The sequence below is a fragment of the Myotis nattereri genome, assembly GCF_964212035.1.
Source record: "Myotis nattereri genome assembly, chromosome: 7".
NCBI lineage: Eukaryota > Metazoa > Chordata > Mammalia > Chiroptera > Vespertilionidae > Myotis > Myotis nattereri.
In genome coordinates, this window is record NC_138082.1 from 26,555,630 (window position 1) to 26,577,749 (window position 22,120).

At 38.1% G+C, this 22,120-nt stretch overlaps 1 protein-coding gene across 4 annotated transcripts in view; it reads right to left on the reverse strand.

Annotated features, from left to right (window-relative positions):
- The window catches only part of DOCK10 (dedicator of cytokinesis 10), a 210,507-nt gene that overhangs the window by 40,863 nt on the left and 147,524 nt on the right, over positions 1 to 22,120 (reverse strand). For all 4 annotated transcript variants that reach the window (XM_081096072.1, XM_081096071.1, XM_081096070.1 and 1 more), the window contains exons 16-29: positions 22,024 to 22,103; positions 19,305 to 19,492; positions 18,748 to 18,813; positions 17,034 to 17,126; positions 14,448 to 14,571; positions 14,137 to 14,258; positions 13,685 to 13,771; positions 11,553 to 11,645; positions 11,043 to 11,161; positions 8,786 to 8,855; positions 5,312 to 5,425; positions 3,530 to 3,601; positions 1,589 to 1,735; positions 721 to 804 (exon numbers count right to left, since the gene is read on the reverse strand). In XM_081096072.1, coding sequence (XP_080952198.1) covers positions 721 to 804; positions 1,589 to 1,735; positions 3,530 to 3,601; positions 5,312 to 5,425; positions 8,786 to 8,855; positions 11,043 to 11,161; positions 11,553 to 11,645; positions 13,685 to 13,771; positions 14,137 to 14,258; positions 14,448 to 14,571; positions 17,034 to 17,126; positions 18,748 to 18,813; positions 19,305 to 19,492; positions 22,024 to 22,103 — 1,459 coding nt within the window. The remainder of the gene's footprint in view (positions 1 to 720; positions 805 to 1,588; positions 1,736 to 3,529; positions 3,602 to 5,311; positions 5,426 to 8,785; positions 8,856 to 11,042; positions 11,162 to 11,552; positions 11,646 to 13,684; positions 13,772 to 14,136; positions 14,259 to 14,447; positions 14,572 to 17,033; positions 17,127 to 18,747; positions 18,814 to 19,304; positions 19,493 to 22,023; positions 22,104 to 22,120) is intronic.

The following is a 22,120-nucleotide window of genomic DNA, read 5'->3' on the forward strand; positions in this document are numbered from 1 at the left end:
AAGTCTAGTTCTTTACATTGATGCTATTTATTCCCAATAGAACTTCCAATAAATTTGCTTTTACTCAAATTGGAGTAAACTTTTTGCTTGCAACCCAACGAACCCTCACTGATAACAACTTTCATGTCCTGGCCCAGGCTTATTTCTCTTCAGCATATGCCATACTAAACTTAGTGGTCCTCAGACTTGATAAATAAAAATCACCTGAAAGTCTTGATACATTACAGACTTCAGTTCTGAGATTCTATTGCACTAGCCTAGGAACCTCACTTTGAGAACCACTCCTCTCTAGAGCACTGTTTCCTGCCTGTCTCCCAAAACGTACCTCCTATGTAGGCAGGGTGGCCAATGTCCATTTTGCCCAAGATTGAAGCATTTCCAGAGGTGGGGCTTTCAGTACTTAAACAACACAGCCCTGACCTAGAGTTATATAAGAACTGCAGCTGGAAAGAACTATTTCTTCTCCACCCACAGGACATAGAAGTGAAATGTACACACTTTCATTCCGCTCTCCCTTGTTCCCCATTAAGGAAGGACTTGGGAGACTTTCTCAGCAGCTAGATGAACCATTTACAAGACTGCCTCTCACTGGTATAGACATTATTTTCTTGATGCAGAGAATGGATAGGTTGATGTTTTAGGCATATGTATACAGCGACCAATTTAGTTATTTATGCTGCCTTAGCTGAGAAAGCAATCGCTCCTGCACTTGGTTCTTACCTTGAGTTCACCAGAGGAGAACATGCTGATGTAATTGTTGACCATCTTAAACACAAAGCCCCGGTCCATAAACGTAAAGCAGCGCTAAAAAGGATACAATTTTAAATTAAAACATTTTTACTTTAAAGATCATTAAAGATGTTGAAAAGATAATGCAATTTATTGAAATAAAATAACATTTAACTAAATGTGTTGTGTCCTGAGTGTTCTAAAAACCTCTCAAGTATGTTTAAGCATTTGTCCACATAGGGCAACTAGTTAAAATGTTAGCTATAGTACACCCGTCAGAAAGCTACAAACCCATATTAATCAATGTTATACAACATCACTTGGAGCTTTGCAATTAAATATTAGAGCCTTTTCCTTTTCTATAGAAAGTTTTAGCTTATGCTTGTGTGTTTATTTTTTAAAGAGTTACATTTTATTATTTTTCTTTAGCAATTTCATTCCTGTACTGTACAGCTCTGGGAAGGAGCAGGGGTGGCAGAGATGGGTCATAAAAACCTTTTAAAATCTCACTAGTCTCCTTCCACAGAGGAGCTTTTCTTTCAGTGAAGGCAGCTTGAATTTGAGGAGCAAAGGTAAGAGTTCCTGAGATTTCTATCAGGGAGCGGCTCACTGTCTTTCTTATTCTGTTGTCAGACTCTCTTAACTGTAATGAGTGTGTAAGCAGCAGGTAGTTTTGGGGAGATAGGCAAAAACAAACCCATAAAAAGTATTTCAAGTAGGAAGGATAGATAAAAGTATTCATCAAATAGTGTTAGTTGTTACTACTCATAAAAAATGAAGATTTGAATCAATTAACATTGAGGATATCTCACGTCTATTAGCATGGGGGCTTGAATGGAATTGCATCTCATCACTGTACCTTAAGAAACCTGGCGATGCTGTGGTTGGCCCTTCTTGTTTCTTCAAGGGCGTCTTTATATTTCCAAATCATGTGATCAGCTAGGACCATGACCAGATTGTCCAATTCATTTTGGTATGATTCAGGAAATCTTTGAGCCCGAGAAAGCTAAGAAAAGAATAGATCATTTCTTTATAATGTGGCATATGAAATGCTAAGCCTGAAAAAAAAAAATAAACTGAAAACTTGAATGCAGTAATAAAATAGAAGCCCTTTTAATTTCAAAGTCATGATTTCCATAATTTTCATTTAATGTTTTCTTCTCCTTTGGCCAATAAAAATTTTCATTTAAAAAGTAAATTATAACATATTTTAATTGCAAACTATTAAAACATGTAACATTTTTCACATCTTTTTTTTCCATTACAGTTGACATACAACATTATTTTCAGGTGTACAGCATAGTGGTTAGACATTTATATAACTTCCTAGAGGTCTGGTGCACAAATTTGTGCACGGGTAGGGTCCCTTGGCCTGGTTGGTGATCAGGGCCAATTGGGGTCCTCTCACCCAGTTCTGATTGGGGCCAGCAGGGGGGGGGGCGGGGGGAGGGAAGGAATTGCGGGAGGTTGGCCAGCTGCGGGAGGTTGGCTGTGAGAGTGCACTGACCACCAGGGGAAGCTTCTGCATTGAGCGTCTGCCCCCTGGTTTTCAGTGCGTGACATAACGACCAGTCAACCGGTCATTCGGTTGTTTAGTTGTTAAATTGCTTAGGCTTCTATATATATAAATGAGGTGATCCTTCTGATAAGTCTAGAACCCTGGCACCCACCATTATATTATTGACTATATTATCTCTCACATCATAATTCCCCTCCCTTCCCTTTCAGGAAGTACATACTATTAATGGTTTAATAAATTTTGGTCTAGATTTTCTTAGACACATTTAGTGAAAAATCAAGTACTTTGATTTTTTTAAACTAGAAATCCCCCAATTAGCAACTCTAAGAAATCAATGAATGACTAAGTAACTAAATGAGTAAAAATATTGGCTTAAAATGTCCTTTATTAAGTAGTGAGATACAGCTAGTCTTTTTAAAATTTTATTTCAGCTTTATTGAAGTATAAGTGACATATAAAATTGTGAGATATTTAAAGTGTAGATCATATTTTGATACATTTATATGTGAGGGTGAAAGAATTTCCCTCATCTAGTTAATTAACACATCTATCACTTCGCGTAGTTATCTTTTTTTTTTTGGTTTGGTCATTTTTGTTTTTGATGAGAACATTTAAGTTTTTCTCTTTTAGCAAATTTCATCATCTGCTATAATCACCATGGTTTATGTTAGGTCTTCAGATCTTACTCATAGATGAAAGTTTGTACCAGCCAGTCTTTACTTCATGGTCTCAGCATTTGCCACAGCGGGCACCAGTGGGACATCAGAGTCAAGAGATTTCTGCCACAAGATGCAAAATGGTGTGGCTAGGAGAATACATGTGTTACATGGAATGAAACTCCATGGGTCCCTAAAGACCAGCATTAGGTCCAGGAATCCATTCCTGCTGCCTGAACTCCTGCCCACAATGGAGAAGTCCAGGCAGCTGAGACTTCCCATCTCAGGCTCTACTTCATGAATTTACACAGCCCCTTTTTCATGAGAGAGGCAAGATTCAATCATCTTCACAAGTCAACTTTATCATTAGACGCACATTTCGCTATAGATAGAAACACAAAAATCGATGTTAGACTGAGCCTAAATTTCTAAGATTCTGAGTACCCAGCCTGGCATGCTGCAAGAAGGAAAACAATGGAGATTAAAGTGACACACAGTCATTTCTCCTGCTTAAAAAGCAATGAACATATATTGCTATGGTTTACAAAGTAAATACCAATGGAACTACTGACAGCATGTTCATGAGCATAATTGTTCGGTAGCATTGTATTACCTATGATCTTACCTGAATTTTATTTGTGTCAATCAAGTGTTGTGCCATGGATTTCAGGATAATTGCAAAAAAGAACCAGGAATGCTGTTAGGAAAAGAAAAGGCAGTGAGAAATTTGTTCCATGGTAAAATAATGATAATTTTGTTCTTTACATCATGTAATATTATAGAATCTTTATCTTACAGTGTGTTCTTTGAAAGTAAATCCATCAGAGCAATGATATGTGTTAGGATGTACCGAAGTCTTAATGGTAAAAGTAAATAGCAGACTTTCAGTTTCTCTGTCATCTCAAAGATGTTTAAAACAAGATGCCAGTTTACTTGGGATGGCTAATTAAAGAATAGTCCTATGCAGTATTTATCCATGACGTTCTATTTGTTTCACTTATCTAAACAAAACTAAAATTTTCTATATTAAAATATATCCTAGCAGGCCCACCCCGAATATTTTAAGGGGTAGAGGCAAGATAAAAAATTGAAGCCACAGGTCTTAAAGTTCGAAGTCATGCTAACAAAGTTTGATCATCCTACCTTAACAAACATAACTCCATGACAACTTGGAATGTTGTACCAGAATATGGGGCTCTCAGGGGAGAAGAACCCTGGCTAGAAGAACCTAGAGGGATTTGGTTCATGTGTGACTGTCCAGCCTGCACATCCAAGTGTTGTCCACAAACTAGTCTCTCTCTTCCACTGCAAACTGCTCCCCACTTGGTTCTAAGGTTGTACTCAGGCAGGAAGATTTTTCCAGTGAAGGAGGGACTTAGGAATGAGGTCTAAGTAGGCCTGCGAGGAAGCCTGTAAGCCCATGAGGCGGGGGCTCTGGGGTTCCTCAAAGATTAGGAAGGCATGGGAGGAGCTCCCAGTGAGCATTCCTCTTGGCTACTGTTATATCCTTCCCTATGGGGTGTGGATCAGTCAGAAAAGACTAAAGCAAGCACTAGGTTGAAGGCTCTTCTTCCCTAGGTCCAAGAGTAAAAGGGTGATACTTATCCCAGATAAAAAAAAGTCTATGTTATATATATACAGTTTAAATAATGCACCCCCTCATCCTCTCTCTTTCCCTTCCCCTCCACTACAAACAATCCTGAATTTTATTGTAGTCATTCCCTTGCTTAACTTCATAATTTTGCTACCAATAACATACATTGAAGAAATAAATTTAGTTTTGCTTGCCACTAACTTTATGTAAATGAAATCATCCTGTATGTATTCTCCTGTGATTGCCTTTTTCATTCAACAAATTCTGTTTTTAAGGTTCATTTATGTTGCATCATGAAGCTGAGGGTCCTATCATGATAGATAATTAATTAAGCTGGGGACTAAGTTCACTCTTTTACAATAATTTGAGCTGTCTTTTCATAAACTTTTTACCATCCCTTCCTTATTGTTTCAACTTTTTAGGGTCAAAGAGTGGCTGTTTCTTGGCTTCCTCTCTGTTGTCAATATATTTATTAACATATCATTAATTCTTTTGTTGGTATATAATATGCCTAATAAACTCAACACACTTGATTTTTATTATACTTAGAAGAATGTTTGAGGTAACTCTTTGTAGACATTTATTCTGTCTTTAGGCTAAAGAACTTAACTGAGGTTCATTTTATTCTTAAGGTGATCTTTTCTGTTGACATAGACCTCTCTTGCTTAATGCTTTTATATGCTACAGTTTCAATATGTGTATGCTAGAAACTATAAGAGAAATGATCTGCGAAAATCAGTGGATGCGATCACCTCTTGGGGGTGAGAGTGAACCTTATACTAATAATGAAAGAATCATCTTTCAATTCCTTACCTTCAAGACATGTTTAATTGTTGTTGAGTCATTTGATTTCAAAAGACCAGTCACATTTTTAGCCAGTTCCTCATGTATTGTTCTTTCTTTGCATGCCCTGGTCTTGAACACGAACTGAACAAAATCCAAAGAGTGAAATAAATAAGATGCTTTAAGAAAACAGCACTTCAAAAATAATGTTCCATGAATAACTCATAACTCAAGATTATCTGCTCATACCAGATTTTGTCATGAAATAAATGAAGGCCCAATGAGAAGAGCAGTACACACCTGTTCCTATTTATGGCTTTGCACAGGTAGGGCCTGGCTCACCTAAACTCTCCTTGAAACTCTTTTTGTAGAAATCAAAGGAAGAGTGAGAGTGCAATTTAGCAGGTTCAAGGAAACATGGAGGGCTTTGACCCACCTACTTAGGACACATTTCCCCTTCTCCTTCCTTCCACTGGTAACAGGTGGCATGGTAGCATTTCTTCATCCTGAAAGGGTAGAGCACCCACTCAAATAGCCAAGTGGGGAAGCAGGTGCCTTCCAGAGGCCAGTAGGTGAGCTCCCCACATGCCCAGGGCCTACCACCTCATGCTTAGGCACAGGCATCAAAGGATCATGAACATTGGCCATCAGTAAGATAACACCTACTCACTTTTTTATTTCTCAAAAGATTGGTTTTGGCATGCACCACTGAGTGCATATAATGGTTTTAGTTTTCAGTTTTTCTTCATCTATCTTAAGGATAGTACCATCAATTTTTACATGTATATTTCAAATATAAAATGCTTATTACTGAATTACACTATTTTACTAATGAGTTTGGTTTGCCTCAAGGGAGGTCATTTTTTCAGAATATCCACAATTCAGACTTCATTATAATCAGGAGTGAAGGCAAGCAAGAAACTCAAAGCAGAGGCACATTCAAATTTGGATCTGTAATTATTTGTTTGAACTTCAGTGTTCATCAACAGATAAGTGTCCTCATGGGGCCTGACTTCTCCACGTTCATCCCAGAAGAGAAAGAAAAGCTAAGAGATGCATGAAACTAGCTGAAGTCAAGAGTAATATGATTTTTCCCCTTGATCATGGCTCATGTGAAGGTAATGTCATAACCACCTAATATCATGCACAGTCATTTAGGCCTAAGGGCATTATGACTAGTTCTGAAATATTCTTATTTTAAAATTTTGGCTATCACATGTCAGTTCTATGAATTTCTGTAGCCCATGGCATTTCATTGGATTGCTTTAGACACACATTTTTGAAAAAGACATGGTGTATGTGTGTATTTTGGATACCATAGATGGGTGAGTTAGCAGCATTTAGCACCACTGAACTTGAAATGGTGTTTAGTTTGCTTCTGAATAAATATTAATTGCATTGAAATATCACATCTCTCAAGGACATCAAAGCAAATATAGGTAACAGATCATCAGTTTTCATTACAGTCCTACTTGTGGGGCTTAATATCTATCTACATGTTAAAAATAACGTTTCCCACCAAAGGTAAAAAAAAATCAGACTCCTTGGTCAAGGTCAGACTGTCAACCAGGTACTATAACAGGAGTCCAATCACAGAATCAGAGAGCTAGAAGTTCATCTGGTCTATCCCATCTCACTTCACAGAGGAGAAAAGTGAGGTTCAGAGAAGCTGACTGCTCAAGTTAACTATTGAACCTTGACTGGAATCTAGGTTCCCATTTGCTACTTTAATGATCTTTCCAGAGTAACATTTTAATTGGTTATATTTGTTAGGCTGTATTTGTTTTAGATTATGAAAATGTGTTACATAACATCTTTAGGCATTGTTATCAGTTTGAAATTCTACATAGGCATATTTCCGAATTTGAACCCCTTCAGAGCAAGCTAAATAAGCAGTCTCTTATTATAAAATCAAATGATCTCATCGGGATATTTCAAACATCCTGGTTAGAAATAAAGACCATCCCAGGATGCATTGGCAATATACTTCTCCAAGAGTGTCACAGATGGAGTCTCAGAGCTGATTTTAAGGTTCTCATAAGATCTAGACTTGACTGTCACAAAAAATGTCACAAAACCAGTGGGTTCTTAATGTAATTTTTAATGATTCCTTTGGAATAAGGTATATAATAACTGCATTGAAATGAAGAGGACTTTGTGTAATGTGGACTGGAGAATTTGTTTTGTCTCAATGCCTTTGAGGAGTGAAATGGAAAATTGAGGTAAGCATCGAGAGAGTAAAAGTTCAGTAGATGGTTCTGTTGAATATAAATTAATCAGCACCATATAAAGCATGCAAAAACAGGGAGCAAATTAAAAAGGCATTTATAGGTGAATCTAAGAATCTGGCTTTCTGAAAGTGAAATGTAGATCATATTGAGTAAAATTAGAGCAAAGGGAAATGATTGTGAAGTAACATGATTTTTTGGCATCTGGGCATACACTTAAAGTTAGATATTTGGGAAACCATCTAACATTTCTGGCAGGTAGAAAATATATTAATATAAAACTGTAATAAAAAAATTTCTCACTGATGGTATTTCAGAGGGGTTCACTCCAGAATGACATTTCTAATTATTTCCTTTAACAACAGGTGTTTTGTTTTTTTTAAAGAAAAACACAACAGCCCCCCCCCCAAGTTTCTAGCACAAAAAAACCTTAAATTCTTTTCTAGTCACCTTTCTAGACATCTAAAATATATGGGTATATGACTATCAATATGTATTAGTGCAATACATTATTTTAATTAAAATGGTCTATGTCCCAAAAAGATTTCACCTATGCATAGAAAAGATAGAAATTTAGGTCCTCTATGCATCATAAAGTGAACTAAGCTATCTTTGGTTGGGTTATTTTTTTTTTTCATTCAAAAAGATGACATTCAGACAGGGTTTATAATGTGCAAACATCATCGCAAGTTCACGGGCATTAATTCACAGGCCAACTGGAAATGAGAATATAAACTTGAAGGACACTGGAAGAAGCAGTGCACAGTTGATGGAATGGGCTAGTGGTTCATGCCGGAGGATAAAGGACTTAACATACCAGAAGCAGGTACAAATATACAGTAACTGGGAAAATGAAATAATGCCTGAGAAAACAATAAGAAAAGCTAAGAAAACATTATAGAAGAAACATAGAGCATTCAACAAACCAACAGGAAAAAAATCTTCCTTAAATTTACACAGAAATTTCATTTCTTGTAATGTTGACGTCCAAAGGACAATATTTTTCTTCTCTAGCTCAAACTTCTTGGCTGTTTTCCACCATATAAATATTCATTTGTACATGTACATGTTATTTATTCACTTATACATTCAAACAATACATCTAGCTCATCAATGCAAAGAGAAGAAATTCTAAGTAGCTAAGAGGAATGCTTGGTATTACTATGGTAGACACCACCCAGCTAAAGAGAAAAACTTCCCACTTATGTAGACAGGAAATGAGACAAGCCACACAGAACAAGGGCATAGGACCAATGTCCAAGTGGTGATTTCATACCTTAATGTATGACTGGACAGCATAGTCCAATTGTTCCTCGTGGCACTTGGCGACGATGTCAGTCAGAACCCTGGAAAAACAGAGATGTTCAGTGGCCTTTCTGGAGAAGGCAGAAAAATTCCACTGGGTTTGTCACAGGAGTGCTTGAAAACGGTGCTTACTAGTTAATGAATAAATGAATGAACCAATTTCAGACTCTCCTTCATCTCCTGTACCCCTCCAATATTGAGTATTTAATATCTATAGTACCTGTTAGCCATTTCCAACCTTGAAATCTCTAAAAACTAGATATAAGTAATGTCTTATGGCTGTAGTATCACTTTGGAGATTTCTTTTTTGCCTGAGCTGAATGTGCTATTATGGTGTCTGTGCTTGCTGACGCTGTCTTCTTGGAAAAAGGATCATTTTTAGTGCCCGATTAAAACTTAAGATCTTTAACCTTGAATGATCATATTCATTTTTAAAGGGCTTCACTTCCAGCCGAGAGGCACTATATGTCAATGCTTTTGGAAAAAGTAATTAGGTTAAGATGTATAGTCTTTTTTTTCCTACCCTTAGCTGGGACAGGGTTTCTATAGCAGTGATGGTAAGGGTTGGTATTTTCACATGAACACTTCCAGTTACTCCATATGGAGCTGTTGTGTTTAAGAATATCTCAGAATTTCAACAGATCTATCAGCTAAAATACTTAGGAATCTTGTCAACACAGACCCATATACTCATGCTATAACAGCACCCATTGAAGATAGAGTTGGGGACTTTTAATCTGTGTCTAGAACTGGCTGGTTATGGAACTCTTAGAGCTGCCCTCACTTTCCAGAGCTTCATGGCTCCATTTTAGTAAAAACAAGGCCAAAGAGTCTGACCGGCATGGCTCAGAGGTTGAGCATCAACCTATGAACCAGTAGGTCATGGGTAGATTCCTGTTCAGGGCACATGCCTGGGTTGCAGGCTCCATCCCCAGTGTGGGGCATGCAGGAGGCAGCTGATCAATGATTCTCTCTCATCATTGATGTTTCTTTCTCTCCCTCTTCCTTCCTTTCTGAAATCAATAAAAAATATATTAAAAAACCCCAAAACAAACAGCCAAGGCCAAAGACCCTCCTTCTGAAAAAGGCTAATCATATGCCTGTGAGTTCAGAAAGTACTGCAAACATGTCAATGCCAAGAGTAATTTTATTTCTGGAATGCTGTGACTAATTGAAAAACAACATTAGGAATAGATGATTCAATAATTCAAAACATGATCTCTATGAAGAGGAAATTGTGATTATCAAAGTCACCAGACAGATTAGTAATGTTGGCAGAATGCATAGTATAGACAAACCTAAAGTGAGAAGAGTTGAAGAAAAATAGAATATTTTAAAAAAAGAAAAAGATCTGTTGGGAATGTAAAATGGTACAGCCACTGTAGAAAACAACTCAACATTTTCTTGAGAACTCTCATACAACCCAGCAATTACACTGGTCATTTTTCTTAGTGATATGATAATTTATATTTACCCCAAATCTACCCCAAACTGGAAACAACCTGGTGAATTGTTAAACACACTGTGGTATGGAATACTACTCAGAAATAAAAAAGAAAGGAACTATGGATAGATGAAACAACCTGGATGACTCTCCAGAGGATTAATCTGAGTGAAGAAAAACAACAATCCCAAAGAGTAGATATAGAAATAGATATGTGTATAGATACATAGATGAAGTCATATATATATATATATATATATATATATATATATATATATTTCTTTATTTCTTAAAATGACAAAATTTGGTTTGGAGGTGGAGAACAGTTGATTGAGTAGTTACCTGGGATGAGGAGTGTGGGTGGGGATGAGAGGGAAACAGTTGTGGAGATGGAGTGCTCTGTATTCTGAGTCTATCAATGTCAATATCCTGGTTAGTGCTACTGTACTGCAGTTTTGCAAGATGTTGCCTTTGGGGTAAATTGGGTAAAAGGAACATGGGATCTCTCTGCATTATTTCCTACAACTGCATGTGAATCTATAATTACCTCAAATTAAAGAGTTTAATTAAATATCACAAAGGAAAGTTGAAAAAGATGTATAGTATTTTACTTAAATTATAACAACAGATGATTAGAAATCAAGAGTAAGAAATACTTAAATTAGAGATATGTGTTCAAATGAAAGGCAAGCATACATAATTAGGTGACCATTCAGTTATAATCAAATTTCTGTGTAACTACAGATTAGAAAAATCTCTTCTCCTGAGGCTGTGTTATGAATACCTGGTCACAGTTGTACTTATTTCATCTTCCTCATTCTGGACCAAAATCTTGAAGAGCTGGTTCAAGATTATAGGCAGAAAACTCATGATCGCATGAATCTTTTCCACATTCAATAAGTTCTGTAGTAAACCAACAGGAAACAAAAGGGCACTGATTAAATGAAAGCCTATTCTGCTGATGGTTTTCAGAACTTGCTCTTCATTGCATTTAGCATGGTGTGCAGGCATGGGAGCAATGTGGCAATGCGATTTTAAAAAGTAATTTAAAATCAATTGGCTTTAATTTTCAATCCTTCTTATTTTGAAACACCTACTTATGCTTGTTTATTAATCCACGGACAGAAACTATTAAGGAATTGTGAAATGAAATAATTGACTCTCTTCATTGATAAGGCATTTAAAAATCTTCAATGATAATTACCTCTTACTTTGTGAGTCAATGAAAATTACAAAGGTCCCTTTAGCCCATTTCTCCCCAAAGACCACTGAAATGATTTGCATGTCACATTACCTTACAAGAGCGGACAAAATTTGAGGTAGGTGATTGAGACATATCTTTCTCCCTTTTTTGGCACTCTCGGAAAAATGCGTTCACATATGGATCCTGAAACGGCAAAAATAAAAGTGTTTATTTCTGAGGACATGTAAACTGTGTAACAATCATGGTGATGGGAGGCAGCCTTTCTGTAGGATCGATGCCTCCATGTGCAAGTGCTTTATGAAAGATCAATGACAGCTTTCATTTCCGCGTCTCATGGAGGGCTAGAGTTGAAAAAAACTACAAGCCAACTCTCTTCCCTATTTCATGCTCATAGATTTGTTTTCCTTCTCGGCTACATGATAATGGCTGGAGAATTACTTTCGTTGGCTTTCTACATTTTTTTTTGTTTTTTCAAATTGCCTTCTTTCATATTCTTGCTCCTGTTTCTTCCACAGACTTCTATCAATTTTTATCACATATTCCTTAACACATACGAGGAATGCATAGGGATCTTTTCAGACTTAACTGCCAGAGCTAATAAAAAACTAGGACGTTCACACTAACATCATGATATAACATGACTCTTACCCTTGTGTTCTTCCAAATCCATAGGTTGTTGTCCTAACTCTCAGTACCACAGGCTATGACTGTGTTTGGAGGTAATTAAGTTAAAGTGAGGCAGTTAGAGTGGCCCTAGTCTGATATAACTGATGTCCTTATACAAGCATAAATTTGCACAAACAGAGGAACAACCATGTGGGGATACAGCGAGAAGGCCAAGGAGAGAGGCCTCAGAACGATCCAACTCTGCCGATACCTTCATCTCGGACTTCCAGCTTCCAGAACTGTGAGAAATAAATGTCTGTTGTTTAAGCCACCCCATCTGTGGTATTTTGTTATGCCAGCCCCTGCATATTGAGACACCCTTTAATGGTATTTACTAAAGGGGGTGGCATTTTGGAAATTCTCTAAATTCTGTGCTGAGGGGTCAGATACATTCTCTGGGTCTATCTGTCAATTCTAGAAGGCCATCTGTGGTCTGGGAAAGACCACTGCATTTGGCCTGAGGCACCTGAGATTACTGAGAGAAGTTTTGATCCGATCTATGTGTGGTCCTAATTTATTTCTTTTTTCTTAGCAACTATGTATGTACTAAATTTAAAGCGGCATGAAACAAAAATCAAAAAGCAGATATACAGAGACTTTAAGGAAAGAGAAAAATGTGTTCTAGGTACTTGTGATAATTTGCTTTGCAGTTTATAATTGGTGCCAGGAATATGCTCACATTGGGGTAAAATATGTCTCACAATGGGAGGGGTGCGTTTGTGGTAATGTGACAATGATCATAATTATATTTGCATCACATTTTTCAGTTCATGAAATACTTTCACATGTAATTTCTCACTTTAATCATCACCACACCCTTGGGTAGAGAGGCTTAATTGTTATCCTTTTCCTGATGAGGAAACAGGGAATGCTGGGTGAAGTGACTTGCCCAGGGTCACTGAGCCAGAAGTTGGCCAAGGCAGTTATCAGAGGCAGTTCTGCTGACCTCATGGCCTTCCCATTAGGAAAGCTTTGGCTGGGCATTGGGAGTTAGAGTTAGTCTTCAGGTAAAGGTCCAAAGTCTTTATTTTTAACATTTCACATTTTTAACATTTGGGTGTTGTCAGTGGAAGCACCATCTTCCAAGGAAGGTGTCATCCTGACAAATACACTCTAGTACTTTGGTGCCTGGACTTTTATGGATTAGGACATTCTATTTCCCCTGGGAGAGGCATATAATTATGCATTCTTCCTTTTCTTTTTTCTTTTTTAATTTAATTTTATTGATTTTTTACAGAGAGGAAGGGAGAGGGATAGAGAGTTAAAAACATCGATGAGAGAGAAACATTGATCAGCTGCCTCCTGCAACCCCCTACTGGGGATGTGCCTGCAACCAAGGTACATGCCCTTGACCAGAATCGAACCTGGGACCCTTCAGTCCGCAGGCCGACGCTCCATCCACTGAGCCAAACCGGTCAGGGCACATTCTTCCTTTTCAATCACCAGCTCTTCTGACACCCTGTGAAATGGTGAGTCTCCTCCTCCTGTAAATACAGGAGGCACCTTATGATTCTACCTGTTGGACAAGATACTGACATTTCAGACACCATGCTCACCTGAGTATTCACTGTTGAGACAACAAATGTTGAGACTTTGAAAAGTGGTTTCCCACCATCAACCCACTTCATGTCACTCCCGCCCTGCTACAAAAAAGAGTTTGTTACTGTTAATGTGGCAATCTGAGAGAAAGCAGATAAATAGGTTATTTAGTGTATGTTCATTTGCCATCCTGATCCATTAATCTATATATAGAGAAAATAAAAGATGCAAATACACCTGGCAATATTGGTGAATGAGACCAGTGTGGTATCAAGGGATCATTGCTAATAGATCATTTCTATTGGCCATAAAGTAAACAAGATATTTGAAATATCATAGGTGCACTTGATTCATAATTATAATGGATGTATAACTACATGGTTGGGTTCATTTAAATAGCAGAAAGAAGATAACCTCATGCCATTTAGCTCATGTATTTCTTTCTCTTAAATTATACATCATTCAGTACCTTTCCACTTGCAGAATCTTGAAAGCGTAAATAATTAGGAGGCAGGCTTGTAGCTATTGGGATATTGTACTCTTGAGAAGCTATCTGATTATGTTTCATCAGAGGAAGCCACGCATATCCAACTGTGCAGGGGAACAACAAAGAGTAAACTTTTGAGTACAAACCTCCATGGGGAAAGGGGACAATACAGTTATTTATTATGATTATAAAACTTCCCTAAAAATGGAATAAATCAGAGCTTTTAAAATACTCTCCAATTCAAGTCCAACAAATGAGATGTAAAGCTATCTCAGATTGCTTCCTGTCAGTACCTGATGTTTCCAGAGCCTCCTTCTTTTTGGCATTTGCTTTTGCATTTATGTCACAAGTGACATGAAAAAAAGAAAACAGAATATGGTGTTTCTCATGGAGCTGTGTTGGCAGCTCAATTTTCACCTGCAACGAAAGAGATAATAGTTGGACCGAGATTAAAATAATTTTCCCAGAGTCAGAGCAAGACAAAATTCTTTAAAGAATTCTTTCACTGAAATCTAGGTCTATGTTTAATTGTTAGTGTCAGAAGTACTGATTTAACTCTCACTCAATACCCATCCTGCTGGCAGTAATGCGTTAAGATGTTGATATTTTCACTTCTTTATTGTGGTCGATTGTGATAATTTAGAATACCTAGTATGTCTCATTAGATAATTCATGCTGTTATAGTGTGGATTAAATGCACACACACGGACATAACTGTAGAAAGTAAACAAGGCCCAGCCTGAGGATCTATTGTGAAGGGACACAAAATGAGAGAAGAGGAATTCTTTGTCTCCCAACAAGTGTGCACAGAACAAGTTGTATGAGCATCTCTTGGGAGCTCATTAGAAATACAGAGTCTCAGACCTTACCCCAGACCTCTGGAATTAGAATCTAAATTTTTATAAGATACCCAGGCAATTACAGGCACATTGCTGAGAAACATGGTAGTAATACATGATGTAACTTAAGTATGAAGTTTCTTCCTTTTAGACAATAACAAAAATATATGTAGTACAGTGTATAAAAATATAGATTGTGATAACTAAGTAATAAGCCATTTTATGAAGAGGTCACACTATAGTTATAATGCTTCTGGATAAACATAAAACAAAGTTGATGTAGGTTAAGAATAGTCTTAATGAGAAGCAAACTCCATATTCCTGGAAAGACGTGTTTTGAAACCCTCTACATTTTATAGAGCTTTGCAGTTTCCAAACATCTCTCACATACATTTCCATTTAATCCCCCCAATAGCCTTGTGAGTGGGATGACAGAGGGTAAATGAAGATGAGATATATTTGCAGGCTTAGAGTCACTGAGATTATGGCTTTGTTAGTAATGTGATCTTCCAGGGCAAGGACCCCCGTCTTCTGATCACCACTTCACACTGGAATCCCAGGATCCCACTCAGGCAAGCTGCATTCCATTCCTTTTCTGCAACTAAGTAGTTTCCAGAATAGTCAAATCAAGCAATAATGTGATAGAGAGCCATGCAAATTATCTACTGCTGTAGACCAATTCCAGCATGTCATAATTTCAAGAGTTTCATCAAAAGGTTGATGAAACTTGGGGACTCAACAGGGTTGAGTCACACATGTAGTCACCTGTTGGGAATGGCTAAAGGCATTCCCCCAAACCTGAATAGGAAACTGATTGTGGCTGCCAGACAGTTAAAGGGCATCTTAATCTACATGTTATTGCCTCCTACTGGCTAAACACCTGAACAGCCATAGGCTATTCCCCAAACTGACAATGCTTCTGTACCCTTTGAAACCTTACCCTTTGAAGTGTATTATCTCCACCTTGCCGTAGAACAAATTGTGTTAATAAAAGCAAGGGTCCTAGACAAGGAGGGAGTCTTCAGTTCCTTTAGCTGAAGGTCTGCAGACCCCCAATGCCTTTCAAAATTATATGTCGTCTCCGGATTCTTTATTAGTCTCTGGATTCCTCTGTCATCTATGCACAGCCCCTTTTCCAGATTCATGAATCATTTTTGATGCTGGGACAAGCACCCTGGAAACCTACCAGCTTATTTATTAGTCTATCTATCTATCTTCTATCTATCTCTCTAATTTATTTCCACATTATTCAGGAAAAATTTAATACCCTGCTTATCAAAGTGTTGTCCCTGGGACTAACAAACTAACAGTGGCATCAGTGTCACCTGGAAACTTGTTAGAAGTGCAAATTCTCAGGCCCCATTCCAGACATATGGAATCCAAAAATCTGGGGAGGCTTCCAATCATCTGCATTTCAACAAATCTTCCAGGTGATTCTGACGCATGATAAAGTTTCCGAAGTCCTGAATGGTAATGGTTTGCAAGCTTAAATATTCTTTACATACCAGCATGCTAGCCTGGTTTTAAAAAAGCCAATATACAGTTCAAATTTTCCATGATTAACAATGTAACATAATGAATTTTTCTCTTTTCACGCAAGTAGTAAGAGAGTCTTGAGAGTTGGCCAGAGCAGGGTTTATTCCATGTCATGTTTAGAGATGAGGGGGGTCTAGGTCACTCAAATTCACACTGATTATAAGCAATAGTGTGGGCTCATAGTGTATGTATTCATTTGTTCTTTTTGTTATGATATAGAATTGATTGGTAAAAGCTATCTAACACAATCTTTATTATATTGACCAAAGAAATAAGAGAAAAACATCACATTTTTAAAAGACAATTCTGGATTGAACTAATGGAATTTGCAACATACTTTTGGAGGAACTGTCAATTAACGTAATTTCTAAATCTTGGTTAAGTAACACAGCTGCCAAGGCAGGTCTTCAGTCTGTGGTGCGGGCTAGACTGAGTGTTTATATTGTGTGTTATCTGGCCCGCAGTTTCAGGAGCTGCTGGGGGTAGTGGAGGCCTGGCCCTTACCTCATCTGAGAAATCCGGATTCTGGGAATGGTGCAGAACTGCTGTGTAGGCGGCTGAGGTGAAGAGGGGCCCTCCAGGTTTTCCATAAATACACTGTTTAAAAAGTTATGAGTTGAATAATTATGAGCATCTGAAATTGACCCTGAGCACAATAAAGGCCACAACTCTTCAGTTACGAATCCTGGGACCAAGATAAATTTTGTGATAACTTGCTGGCCTAGGTGACATCTAAGTGACCTTGAACTCCTTTGACCTGCTGCCCTGAATGTATTATACAATGGGTGGCTGCTAAAGAAAAATGTGAAGGCTTTAATTCATGGTGTAGGTATTACATTGACACTGAACACCCAAGTCACCCCATTACCTAACTTTGATGACTAGGATATGAGATTGCATCTGTCCCATTCTGATTCCTATGGGAGTATCCAGCACAGGCCTAGAGTTTGAGGCTGACCATAGGAGTGGTTGGACCCTAGCTAGCCCCTGACATGCCAGCCCCCAACCAAGAATGAGCAGGAAGGACAGACCTGGCTCCTGGCTCCGTCATATGAAACTACCATTTGATCCCAGCCCCTAATCAGGCCAGGGGAGGTGACAGGGCACTTCCTACTCATGCAGCTTAAAGGCTCCCTTTGCCCAAGGCTCAGGATGCTGTGCGAAGCTTTAGAATGCAGTGAAACAGGGGCCCCGCCCCTGCTACTACCCTTCTTTCCTAGACTTTTCCGCATGAATGCTGCTCTAACAGCCTGGTGTGTCTGCCATCTGGTCACTGCCTTTGTTTGCTTGGCTACTCCATTTCACTTCCTTTTTTCTCTCCTGCTGCTAATGTGCTGTGGAACTTGGAACCTGTGGATGTGGAGAGCAGCTCGAGGCTATTTTAAAGAAGTCTCTCTGTAGCATGACTCATTCAATCCCTCAAACTGCTTATTCTTCTGACCTTCTTAACGCAGAGAACTCAATTGGTACCTAACAGGCGATCTCAGAGGACTGTGGGGTTCATTAGCAACTGGTTTTGTCTTTTCTCTGACTCACTGCAACTGGGAAGATGTGGCCACCGGCCAGCTAGAAACTATTTTCCTGCCTATTTTTATAGGTTATTTTATGTTTGAAGCCCCTAAAATAAAAACAGTTGATATCAAATATGAACTCTGAAAAATGCCACCCAGTGGCAGCTTTATAGGTTAAAACAGCACAATTCATACAAACCTCATAGCTTTATTGTTCTTATAAAACCACGTGACCAACAAGTGGGACCGTTGAAGTCCTAGAGCTATTTCCCAGCTCCTCTGGCCTGACGCACCTTCCATAAATGTGAGCATCCCATGGGCCCAGTGCATTAGCTAGTAGGTCAGTATGCAGCAACCCCTCTGCACAGGCCACACGCAGGCCAGCTGGGAGGTGGCATTTAAATCAAGCATGCCAAATCCAGAGGCAGGCTACTCTCTGAAAATTGCAGTCTTCCAGGGGGAACCTTTGCATTTATTTCACACTAGAATCGTTTTCCTTTTTCTCTATTATGAAAAGCTAAGCAGAGCCACAGCCTGGCACTTCTCATAGCTCTAGTTAATGATGGCTATTCAATCAGGTACATTTAGGATAAATGTGTTGTGTTGCTCCTCTTTCAACCACACTCGAATAAAAAGCCCCCAGGTGGCAGAGAGAACCGTGTGCCTGCCCACCCTTTAATGTTGCGTCCCCCGTGGACTTGGCCTACCTTCACGGGCTTGGCACCTTCTTCATCTGAATTTTTGAATTCAATGCACACGGTTATATTTCGTGCCTGAAATTACAGCGAGGGAAATGGAAATTATAATGGCCTATAATATAACACCAAAAAGCAATCCAAGTGCCTAAAATAAGTAGCTTTGAATTAAATCCAAAACATGTACAGTACTCAATACTTTCTTGTGACATCCATAGAGCTCAGAAATAGCAGAAGGATTTGGAGAGATTATTTAAAAGAGAAGAAAAACTCATGTCCAAAAGGGACAGGCATGCCATGCGCAGAGTATCTTAAGAAACTGAAAAAAGTCTAGAACAACATTATTTAGGGCTAATTTAGAAAGGTTATTAATGTGTAACACAACTGTGTATCCTTAAGCACTTTTAACGGGAAACTCATCATTGCCCATTACTAAGCATTTCCTTCAAATCATTTTCTTTTCCAAAGTGATGAACTATGGTAATTTGTATTTGAACTTTCAGGAGACCATCTTAATGTGGTCTAAAAAGAGTGAAGACAGAGGATGATACTTCAGAAACACACCCTACCTTGTTGAAACATTTCTGGCTGTCATACTTGAGGTGCTTGGGATAAATATACATTTGATTTTTGTATACTCTATAAGGACGGCAATACTTTGTTGAGTCGTAAACAAACTCTTCCACCTCCACTGTGGGTTCTGGTTGAGCCATCACATTGAAAGGCTTGACAGGGATAAAGGACGATGTTACACAGTCTTTAAAAATCAGAAAATAAGAGTTTGTCATTTAATATGATTTTTTAAGTGAATAACACTTAACATATTTTAAAATTAATCTACTCAAAATAGAAACTCCATTCTTTTATGACAATATGTTAAATTATGCTAGCATGAAAAATTTGTAGGAATTAGGCATGCTAGACAATCAAACTATATATTTAATACAATTGATGTTGTAAAAACTGGTAAATCTGTCAGATAGGTTTATAATTATTTTTGTATTGAACTTGATATAAAAAGTAAAATTTGGCTACTGATCTTTTGAGCACACTCACCAGGTATTAGGGATTCACCCATTGCCCTATATTGGGTGTCTATTACTAATAGTATCAAGTGGATTAACAGTATTTTTCTCCCTACAGGGTGATTTCACAACATAGATCTGACCTGAAACCCCTCTGCAATATTAGCTATAATTTATTGTATTTTTCTCTTCAGTTTTTATAATCTTTTAAAAATCTAACCTTGTAAGTACAGTCTAAAAAGAAGACCATGAGGAATTTATAAATCAAAATTTCTCTGATAAAATAGTTTGGAGGCTGAAGTTGTGGTATTGAAAAATAGCAAGGACTTCTACCTTCCTTTATCCCATCTGGAATCTTCCTGTGTTCAAAAAAGCAAAATTATTAGCTAAATATGCTGGGGAATCAAATTACAGGTCTTTTAAAAAAATAAATTATAAAATTTCTATAATTTATTTGAGTTTCTCTACTGTCCCACAGTCCTGACAAAAAGAATATTTTAGCTATCTCTTTTGTTACTTGTCTTTCCCATAGGTAATAAAAGCCGCATCCCTCACATCAGAGAGAGGAAATGACTTAGTTTGTCCTCTTCTTTTTCATACCAATCAATATAAAAGTGATTTGGAACATGGCTTAAGTTAGAATTCTCATTTTATTTCATAATAAGATGTTTTATGGAAAAATTATAAAAATAAGAAACTTCACAATGCTAATGGTGCTTCAGCCATCCTGTGGCACCCATCCCACCCTGCTTGTAGTTAATTTTAGGGTGTCTGGATTCATTCTTTGCATCACTGAGAAAGTCACGAACAGGCATAATCAGAAATAACTAAACAAAATAAGCTGATCTCACCACATAAGAAATAAATTTTGAAACTCTTATTTATAAGTTTCCTTCCTTCCTCCCTTCCTTCCTTCCTTCCTTCCTTCCTTCCTTCCTTCCTTCCTTTCTTCCTTCCTCCCTCCCTCCCTCCCTCCCTCCCTCATTTCCTTCCTTTCTTCCTTCTAATCCTCACCTGAGGATATTTTTTCCCATTGATTTTTAGGGAGAGTGGAAGGAAGAGGGAAGACAGAAACACAATGTGAGAGAGACACATTGATTGGTTGCCTCCCACATGGCCCTGACCTGGGCTGGTAGCCTGCAAGGTACATACGTGCCCTTGACCAGAATTGAGCTTGGGACCCTCCAGTCTGCAGGCCAATGCTCTATCCATTGAGCCAAACCGGCTAGGTCTATTTTTAAGTTAATTCTTTACTATACACTTCTGAAATTCAAATTTTCATTTCACTGACATAAATAGAACTTTGACCATATTCTGAAAAAGATGAATGCTTTCCTCCATGTAATTACAGTCTGCAGTGGTTCTCAACCTGTGGGTCGCGACCCCTTTGGGGGTCGAATGACTCTTTCACAGGGGTCGCCTAAGACCATCGGAAAACACATATATAATTACATATTGTTTTTGTGATTAATCACTATGCTTTAATTACATTCCATCATGAGGGACTGTATTAAAGGGTCGCAACATTAGGAAGGTTGAGAACCACTGTTAGCTCTAATCACCGTATGACCGCTGGGGGGCTCTGCATGGTGCTCAGAGTAACCAACAGCACAGGACAGCAGAACCAGCCCTGTATTTTGAGTCTGAGGAACTAGATAGAATGAATATAGGTTCTCCCATTATGGGTTATTAGTTTATCATTCTACCTGAATCTGACTTTCTGCATTTGCAACCCTTTAGGGGTTTGAGGATTAAATTATATAATTTAATACCTTGCTCTGTGCATGATGCACACCAGATAAGTATTAAGTTACCCTGAATATAGTTAGTGTCCTACTATACTTATCTTCTTTTTTTAAAAAAATATATTTTATTGATTTTTTTACAGAGAGGAAGGGAGAGGGATAGAGAGCTAGAAACATCGATGAGAGAGAAACATCAATTCAGCTGCCTCCTGCACACTCCCCACTGAGGATATGCCCGCAACCAAGGTACATGCCCTTGACCGGAATCAAACCTGGGACCCTTCAGTCCGCAGGCCGACGCTCTATCCACTGAGCCAAACCGGTTAGGGCTATACTTATCTTCTTAATAAAGAAATAAGAAGCCCTAAATTTCTGTAAGGTAATAAATTCCATTTATCTCAAACTTTGAGAAAAAACCCTCACCAAACAAATCTTTGTAACCAACCATCTAACCAACTAACCAAAATAACACTAAATATTAAAAACTCTACAAGCAAACTAGGACATCATCATCATACTTGGATGCTCCAAAGGAATGTTGTCAACAGCAATATCCAGGCTTCCAGGAATGGTCTGCATTTTGCTTATTCTGTCAGCCCTGTGAAAGCATATAAA